Here is a 10,086-nt window from a genome sequence, read left to right on the forward strand (position 1 = left end):
TTCATTTATTTTAATTTTCAATATTTTGATATGATTTTCAATAGATTTCAATGTGGCTGCAGCAGAAATTCTCTGTGTTTTTCCCCATTATTCTGTTTTGATTGTGTTTTTAACTGTTTTGAACAAAGTGTGTGAGCATTTGAAAACTGTGCTGTAAAAGTCTAGTGTTTTGCAGGTGGTGAACTAGAAACTGAGAAAAGAGTTCATGAATTTTAGTGACTGTGGTCACTGAATGCATTATGTGTGAAAGCAATGGAAAGTGATTCACAGTTCGGTCCACATGGACTGCTGTTTTGCAGACTGTGGTAAGAGTTTTGAACATGTTACTTCAGTTTGGACCAATGCATGTTAGAAATCGAAAAAAAACTGTAATATAATCAAACAGTCACACTAAATAATACATTTTAATTTTATTTTATTAGACAATCAGCATTCAGTGTGTGTCCAGAAGCCATTATAAAGGAATCAAACCAGATGAACCAATCCAAAATTACCCGCAACTGACTTGCAAACCAGCATAGTGCTACTGCTAACTTGTCAAAGTGGTGCAGTCTCATGTTTTCTGTGCTGACTCTGTGAATAACTGAACTTTATTGTGAATCTGTGAAGAGCAGGAAGCCGTTGAAGATGATCTGTTTTTCCCGGGTGTCTCGTGCATCTGTATCTGTCTGCTGGTCTTTAAAGGATTCCAGCCAAACTTTCTGTCTAGCTGCCAGCTTCAAGACGACACCACCTGACAGCACCTGAAACACAAACTGCAGTTGTCAAAACACAAAGCACAAAGAATAATTAATGTGAGTGAAAAGTAGGTAAAGTATGAGATATTACTAGTGTGGGAAGGATGTCTGAACTTTATGTTTTACTTTGCATCAGAAAAAGCCATATCCATTTAAAACAAAGGCAAGGCCTCAGCTATCCCAGTCATTCAAAATAATACATTTTAAACTGGGACAGTTTATTTTGCAAGTAACCCTCTGAACCTCAGAACCTGCTGACTGGTATAAAAGGCAAATTGTATCAAACAAATAGTCAAAAATCCCATCATTTATCAGTAAGAAATTGTGAAACCAGAAAGGGTTGTTGTATTTTAGACATTGAACTATTGAACCAAATCTAAGCTTAAGGTCATGATATTTCATCAAAATAGCTTTATTCTACTTGTCTCTTTTTGAAATTTGCTTTAATAAGATTCTGCAAAGAACAAAAAAAAAATCTGCTTCTTGGCCAGCTGTTGAGCCATTACTGACCCAGCTGAAACTATGAGTTGCATGACAAAAATTCTGTGACTTTTCAGCTAAACTACAAGCTGTACTCGCGTTAAACGTAGATGAAAGAAATTATGAACTATTCACTGTTGGAACGTAAAGTGTTATTCCCTGATCTGTAGCATCTGTGAAATCACTGCAGTTCCTGATAAGTAAAAGTTTCCTCCCTGCTCAAAATATCTCATTCAGAAGCAGTTGAGATATTGCCATGCTCCTTACATTCAGTAACTGTATATAATGTTACAGTTCTTGGGAGAAAAAGATTTATCTCCATATCACTGAGGAAAAGTGGGCTAAAAATCAAACTGTTCCCACCTGACATTTCTGTGGTGACACTGACCTGATCATAGTTCCTGTTGTAATCACAGAATCCCAGCTTTTCATTCAAAGCATCACTGGCTATACGCAGACACATGCTGACCTACAAACACACAGCACAATCAGAATGCAGTGTGATACGTAGGTTGAAGGTGCAGGTTACTCAAAAAAAGACTCTACAGGTTGATTTGTACTGCAATTAATGCAAAACGTGTGATATATTTTACAAAATAGTCAGGACTTATTTTCATATTGTGTAAAGAAGCACAACAGCAGCCCGCAGTACATTACCTTGGCAACAGAGTGGAAGGTGAAGTAATAAACACCAGGTATGCTGCAGGTGAAATAGCCCGTGTTTGGGTCAAAGTGTGGCAAGACTGAAGGTGTGTTGACCACAGTTTGCTGGAAGGTTAATACCTGACAAACACACACACACACACACACACACACACACACACACACACACACACACACACACACACACACAAATTATATTTCAACATTTCTTACTGTACTTTTAATAAAAATGTCTGTTTTTGTGAATGCACTGACAGAATTGCTTTGTACTTTTGTTGTACACTGTGTATTTTTGTAAAATGAATAATCACAGAAATTCAAGCTTGAGTTTTTTTTTATGATTGATGACATTATAACTGTACAAAAGGCATTTCTGAACTGTTTTTTGTGCAAATATTGCATTTAGAAAATGAAACAGCGGAGAGAGGTGTGATGGACTTCAGACTGACCTGGTAGGGAGGATAATCCCTCGCGGTCCTGATCACTGAGAAGGCTGACTGGGCACCATGCTGGAAGGAGTGTTGTCCTAGGAGCAGACAGGACCAGGAATAAACATCTGTTTTCTCAGTGAAATCAATTGAAGAAGTCTCGGTCATCCACATCTGCTTCGCCTTGCATCTGTTGCTAATCCATTGCAATGGACACTCTTTTGCAGTTATGCTCTGGGGTTGTGTTGGAGTCTGGAAGTACACTCGTGTTGTTCCCCAATGAATCATGCTGCTATCCTGTGATCTTTATAGTGAAGCAAAAAAAAAATAAATCTGTGGGCTGCACAGTGGAGTGGTGGTTAGCACTTTAGCCTTGCAGGTGCAAGACCCTTAGTTCGCATCCTGGCTTTCCCAGGATCTTTCTTTACGGAGTTTGCATATTCTCCCTGTGCATGCATGGGTTCTCTCTGGGTACTCCGACTTCCTCCCACAGTCCAAAAATATGCTGAGGTTAATTGATTACTCTGAATTGCCCCTAGGTATGAATGCGCGTGTGATTGTCTGTATATGTAGCCCTGCGACAGACTGGTAACCTGTCCAAGGTGTCCCCTGCCTTCGCCCCAAGTCAGCTGGGATAGACTCCAGCCCCCCTGCAACCCTAATGAGGATTAAGCAGTGTATAGATAATGGATGGATGAACTTTTTTTAAAAATTATTTTGTACAATATAGATTAATACTGAAGGCATCAAAACTACAAAAGAATACATATGGAATTATGTTGTAAACAAAAAAGTGTTTATCTTCAGTATACATCTACAATGTAGAAAATAATACAAATAAATAAAAAGCATTGAATCAGAAGGTGTGTCCAAACTTTTGACTAAGTTAAAATCTCTAGCTGTACTTTATGCCATTGCTGTTTTTGCCCCTGATACTTATTTCTGCAACTGCACAACTAAACCACTGCTGCATATTTACAGTAGCATGCCCAGAATATGTGAATGGTCATGTGTCAAGCGTATCCAAGGAGATTAAGGCTAAAATGTTACTAAAACTTTAAACTCAACAGAAATCATTTTAGTGTCATTTTAAATGAGAACTTTTAAATTTAGTGTGTGGTCAGTGTGTTAACCAAGCATCTACCTCCTGATGAAAAACATAACACCAATTCTAAAGAGTCAAAAGCTTCAGTTCCTCAAATGTCCGCTTGAAGGTGACTCCGAAAGTCAGTCAAACTCCATAGACTCCCATTTTAAAATGCTGAACTTTACAGCAGAAATAAACATGTTTACAACAAAGATAGTTTTGATCTCTACAGCTAATTTCCCCCGATAGATAGATAGATAGATAGATAGATAGATAGATAGATGGATAGATGGATAGATGGATTCAGAATAGATAGGCTCAGAATTAGATTAATGCAGAATTAAGTGTGTACGGTATATGATATATTTAAATATATTGGCATATTTAAATATATCAGAGCCTGTGTTCTTACCCTTACCGATGTTCCTCCCTGCTGGGCCAGGGTGACCAGGATTACCAGGGACACCTGCTGCTCCCAAACCTCCATGGTAACCTTTAGGACCCATGACCCCTGGCATGCCCCGACTCCCAGCATCCCCCTTCAGTCTCAGCAGAACGTTTGTGTCCACCGGACCATCCACCATCACAGCTGGAGACAAACAGATGAACGATTAAACCAGTAATAGATCTTTTTGTGGTCATTTGGCCGTGGGGAAAAATGTGAAGACATTGCTTCCAAAGAGTTGTCAAAAGAATTTTAAGTACACTTTAAAAATGTTGCAAAAAATGATTCAACAAAATGTGATTTTGATTTGTTTCCAAGACCTGCTTTGCAGTGAATACAGTAGGTGGTAGGCTAAGTTTGTTATAGCATTAATGAACACAGTAGAAGAAAATGAAAATAAAACCAACTGTTCACCAACTGTCCAAACACTCACAAAGTTAAAACAAACAAACAGAACTGTCCTGTTTGTGTCTGCCATTAGGTATGTAGCAGGCACAGTAAAGCTTTTTTTTTCCACAAAATAACATCGGTCTGGGATTACATTAAAGGACAAAGCAAAGTTCAGGTGCCACGCAGAAATTTTTACCTGGCTCTCCTTTCTCTCCCTTCACTCCACGCCATCCATCTCTCCCTGGGGCTCCTGCCTCTCCTGCATGACCGTCAGTTCCTTTACAGCTCGCATCACATTGGTCTGTCGACAGCAGCATGGCCACACCCACTAGCACTGACATCCCATAATAATAGCCTCCCATGGTCTGAAGCCCTGGAGTCAATAGTTAATGCTATTTAGAGAAAAATGGTGGCGATGATGATGGAAGTCAAAATTTATGTAGCACCTTGAAAACATTTATTTTTCTTGACACTGATGTCATGCCTACTGCAGGGAATTTTAGCAACCATTTTACAAATTATATATCATTTTCCTACATCAATTCTAGTCTTTTAAAATGGTATTTAAATACTTTCAGGCCAACAGCAATGATCCACACTGAAGCAGGATGTTTTACAAACATGAAGCAGGATGTTTTACAAACATTATAACACTCTAAATGCACATAAACTTCATGAACACATGAAAACTATCTAAAAATACAAAATATAGTTTTGTGTTGTATGCAGCTTGTGTAAAGTTGTAAAGCTTAAAAACAAAGTTGACAGACATGAAGATATAGGCTGAAATCTAATCTAACTGAACTGAATCTAAATATGCAGCACAAACAATTGTTTTATTTCAGTATTGATATTGGTCCTTTCAGACTGCTATTTATTTTAGTTAATTTCTTTTATCATCAACCTAAACAGACTTGAACCTTGCTGCCAAGAAGTAATGCTTAACTGAACAATATCTTTAAAAGATTAAGAAAATGTGTTCAATGTTTGTCAACTGCAGAACAACATATTTTTTCTGTCAGTTGTAAATATTGGAAGGCGACATTTTACTCACCAGTGGTGATATCTGAGGTGTGAAGCTGTGATGAAAGGATGAGATTTCCTTGGTGAACAGACTTCTTATGACACTGAAGAAAGACTCACTGACTTATTCAGACAAACACACACACACACACACACACACACACACACACACACACACACACACACACTGTTTTTCTATCAATGTGGGGACATACCATTGACTCCCATTCATATCTAACCCCTAACCCTTACCCTAACCCTAACCTTAACCCAGACCAAAACAATGCCTAACCCTAAAGAAACGTTTTTGCACTTTTACTTTTTTCAGTGACAACAGCATGGCCAAGAAAACACTGTTTCCCCTCGTGGGGACCTCTGTTGGGACCCCACAAGTGACGTTTCTTTTGGTTTTCCTATACTTGTGGGGACATTTGGTCCCCACAACCCCTATAATTACCAGTCCACACACACACACATACACACACACACACACACACACACACACACACACACACACACACACACACACACACACACACAGAATATAATCAAGGAAATGAAAGTTATGATCTTACAGTAAGACTGATGAACCAAGTTGCTCATTGAAGTTCTGAACTAAACTTTACAAAGATGTTCCATGCTGGTCCGTACAGTTCCACCAGTCCAGAACAGGCACTTCCAAACTTTTTAGCCCAGAACACAACAGCCTAGCAATCACACTATCGCTTGATAGTCATTTAAAAAAGACTAGCAACTGAATATATCAGTAAAAATAAAACTGTAGTACTGAGTAAACGTGCAGCATGTAGCAGCAGCAGACAATGAGGTAGTGTATCTTTATGTTAACAAACAATGGTTAATTAAAAAAATAAAAGTTTTCTAACTATTTGTAAAAAAAAAATTCTAATTGTTTTTAAAATGTTATTTAATTTTTGGAAACTATCTCAGGATCTCCTCTCAGTGGTCTTTATGAGTCCAACACAGGTTAGACTGTTTCACATTAACAAACCTGATTATTTTAAAGCTGAAAAGTCATCCAGAGGAAACTGGCTCATAATTGGAGGTCAATTGAAAAATGTTGTGAAGCAGGAGAGTATGAACCTCTCAGATCAAAACTATCCTAAATCTGAGTTTGAGTCCTTTGTTTATGCTGGAGTTTTGTTTGTTTTGTTTTCCTGTAAAATGTATTGCTGTTTTCTGTGACTGGGTCAGCCACTTAACTAGTTTTTATTATCTATGGTATTTGACTGAAGCAATGCAGGTGTTCCTTTTTACACTTTATACATTTATTTTAGGACGATGATCTTTTAGCAAAGCAAACCTCACCTCCAAGCAGCCAGGGAGAGCAGGAAAATACTGCGTTAGAATGTGGCCTTTAAATTCTAAAATATAAATTTCATTGCCTTCCTGGAAGGTGATGAATTCAAATTCTTCATTTGAATGTCCATCTACTAATTAAAAATTCTTTATAATGAGTGATGGGTAACACTGTAAGCAGCAAAATGACATTTTTCTGCTATTCTTAGATGAAATTAAAAAAAGGAAAAGATGGATTTTTTTTTAAAAGAAATGAGCATAGAAAGATGGAAAACAAGAAAACGCATTGTCATACCGACAGCCATGCATGACAACTGCCAGCGAATAGGGATTTGCACTAATAGGGACATTAGTGCAAATCACAAACATTATGATCAAAGTGTCAGTGACATCTGAGGTTTGTGCACTAAGGACTGTAAATCAAGAGTTTGGGGCGTCCTCATGTGGTCACTTGCTGTGACAACAGCAGACACACATACAGTACAGCATACTGTATTTAATTATAAAATGCACCAATATTTTTTTAATATCTGCAAATAGCACATCCGCAGATACCATTTCATTTGGAAGCCTGCAATCAGGCTTAATGAGGACTGTAAAATGTCTATTTTTACTTTTAATTACATGGAATTCACTGTATGGTATTTGTGTTTTGTTTCAGTGCATGGGAAGAAAAATCTATGATTTTTAAAATTATTTAACAGTTTTTATCTCTATTTTTGAAAAACATAAAAATATTAATGAAATGGACTGTGAATTTACACATCTATGGTAAAAAAAACAAAACAAAAAAAACATTATAAACCAGTAGCTGTGAATAGGAAGTGCCAGCGTGACATCATTTGTTATGGTCACGTGGTACAAGATGGCTGCCGGTTGGCAAGAACCAGCAGTAACATAACGGCTTGCAATGAGAAGAATCCAGACTGAGGTCAGTTTTTGTTGAATTCAGTGTTTAGTTTTTAATTCAATGGGACTTTGATCTTCAGCTTCACCACTTTTGAGACAGAAATATTGGATAAAAACATGACAAAAAAGCCCAAAAGAAAGAATAAAATAGGGGAAAAAACATGAGAAAAAACAGCACAACCGATAATAAAATGTTGCAAAAACAGACAAAAAGGTACATAAAAGACGAGACAAAAACTGTTTCAAAACAGGACGAAAAAGCAAAGTGACAGGATGTAAAAACAAACACCGAAATGCTTTGAAAACGAGGTAAAAACAAGAGCGACAAAAACAGTTTCTGAACAAAAATGGTGCAAAAATAAGAAAAAAGAGCACAAAACAAAGAACGAAACTTCGTAAAAAATGTAGTAAAACTGTTTCAAAACGCAACCACAATGTTGCAAACACAAAACTAAAATTCTACAAAAACCAAACTAACAGGAGGCGGAAATGGAAAATAACTAATGCAGTCGCGAAACTTCAAGAGCGTCTCACTCCACGACATTTCAGAGGTATAAATGTTCAACCAGAATGGTGCAAAACCAAATATGCTGTCCATGCAATTGGTTCAAACCTGAACATCTCAAACATCATTTGCCTTCATACAGATCACATTAAAAGTCAATCTGCACAAGAAATTTGTCTGTCCACATTATGGTCACGTTAAAGCTGCTGTCCGGAGTATCTGTTTGTTTTCAATTTATGCATCATTTTTTAACAAAGCTTAAATGTGTTAATCTAGTTCGATACTATAATATAAAGTTAGTATCACGCGATATGAAAATTTATTCCTGAGCTCCGCCTTCCTCTCATAGACCCCCATGTTATTCCAAAAAGCGCCGGTTGCTGCCGACCAATCAAGTTCGAGCTTCAGCTTTGTCATGCTGTCAATCAACGGTTACGCGCACAGCAAGCAAGCCCATGCAGAGGTGGGCGAGCTACACACTACGCAACCGCGCGCACATTTGTTTTGCTTGTGGAGGAGAGAGCATGAGGGATCACCAACTTCCAGAAAAGTTACCAATCCCACGGCTTGTCAGGCCAAGAGACTGCAGGACGTTTTTTGGCTCGGGGTGCTCGCGTCGCTCCCCGACCACAGCCTCCATAGCCCGCCTGACGGCTTCGTTTAGATGCCCGACCTCTGGAGGAAGATGTTGGGGCGTCTGGGACATACTCTTCGTCAGAGGAGTCATGCAATTCTGAACTCTAGATAGAAATAAACAATGTAACACATATACACGCGTAAATGCACTAAGTTTGATAAACAACGTCATCGAGAGGGATACACGAGTGTAATCACATATTGAAACTTTACTAGTTCGTCCTAGCAGATTCATGTTATTTTGGTATTAGGACAAGTTAGACTCAATACAGCATTCTAACGTAATTCCTTTATTATTTACTAAATGTAGAAGAGGGAAAAACAGCAAAACAGGCGAGATGCTGCAGCACTCCGGGCACTTCTCTCATGTACTGTGCGCGTGCACAAATAAAGGGGCGAAATCAGAGGGAGGGAGGGTGGGACCACCAGTGTTTTAGGAGACGCTGCGATTCAAACTCCGGACAGCAGCTTTAATGCAGGCTTCATGATTTTTCTGCGCTTGAAATTCTGGTCCGGAGCTGAAATGCACAGTTTGGTCAAAAATGCTGTCCATGCAATTCCTTCAACCCAGAACATCTTAAACATCATTTGCCTTCTTACAGATCACATTTCAAGTCATTCTGCACAAGAAATTTGTGTGTCCACATTATGTTCACGTTAATGCAGGCTTCATCATTTTTCTGCGCTTGAAATGCTGGTCCGGAGCTGAAATGCACAGTTTGGTCAAATATGCTGTACATGCAATTCCTTCAACATCTTCAACATCATTTGCCATTATACAGATCACATTTGAACAAGAAATTTGTGTGTCAACATGAACTTTACGAAAATGACGCTTTCATGATTTCTCTGCTCTTCAAATGCTGGTCGTGAGCTGAAGTCCACACTTTGGTCAAATGTGCTGGACATGTAATTCCCTGAATCCAGAACATCTTAAACATCATTTGCCTTCACACAGATCACATTTCAAGTCATTCTGCACAAGAAATCTGTGTGTCCACATTATGTTCACGTTAATGCAGGCTTCATGATTTTTCTGCGCTTGAAATGCTGGTCCGGAGCTGAAATGCACAGTTTGGTCAAATATGCTGTCCATGCCATTCCTTCAACATCTTCAACATCATTTGCCATCATACAGATTACATTTGAACAAGAAATTTGTGTGTCAACATGAACTTTACGATAATGACGCTTTCATGATTTGTCTGCTCTTGAAATGCTGGTCGTGAAATCATATGCACAGTGTGGTCAAATATGCTGTCCATGCAATTGGATCAAAACAGAACATCTTAAACATCATTTGCCTTCATACAGATCACATTTCAAGTCATTCTGCACAAGAAATCTGTGTGTCCACATTATGTTCACGTTAATGCAGGCTTCATGATTTTTCTGCGCTTGAAATGCTGGTCCGGAGCTGAAATGCACAGTTTTGTCAAATATGCTGTCCATGCAATTGGTTCAAA

At 38.4% G+C, this 10,086-nt stretch overlaps 1 protein-coding gene across 3 annotated transcripts; it reads right to left on the bottom strand.

Annotated features, from left to right (window-relative positions):
- Nucleotides 1–398: 398 nt before the first annotated feature.
- On the bottom strand, nt 399–5,405 carry LOC110969530 (complement C1q subcomponent subunit C-like). 3 transcript variants are annotated; one of them, XM_022219613.2, is made up of 7 exons: nt 5,285–5,405; nt 4,427–4,603; nt 3,814–3,984; nt 2,330–2,406; nt 1,875–2,000; nt 1,606–1,686; nt 399–743 (listed from the first exon to the last, which is right to left on the bottom strand). In XM_022219613.2, exons 2-7 carry the CDS (start codon nt 4,590–4,592, stop codon nt 591–593), a joined length of 774 nt encoding a protein of 257 aa, XP_022075305.1. In that variant the 5' UTR covers nt 4,593–4,603; nt 5,285–5,405; the 3' UTR covers nt 399–590. The 3 variants fall into 3 exon arrangements, with proteins under 3 accessions (XP_022075305.1, XP_022075303.1, XP_022075304.1); XM_022219611.2 differs by having other exon boundaries at nt 3,808–3,984; XM_022219612.2 differs by having other exon boundaries at nt 3,808–3,984; nt 4,427–4,622; nt 5,285–5,358.
- Nucleotides 5,406–10,086: the final 4,681 nt, after the last annotated feature.

This window comes from Acanthochromis polyacanthus, chromosome 5, assembly GCF_021347895.1.
Source record: "Acanthochromis polyacanthus isolate Apoly-LR-REF ecotype Palm Island chromosome 5, KAUST_Apoly_ChrSc, whole genome shotgun sequence".
NCBI lineage: Eukaryota > Metazoa > Chordata > Actinopteri > Pomacentridae > Acanthochromis > Acanthochromis polyacanthus.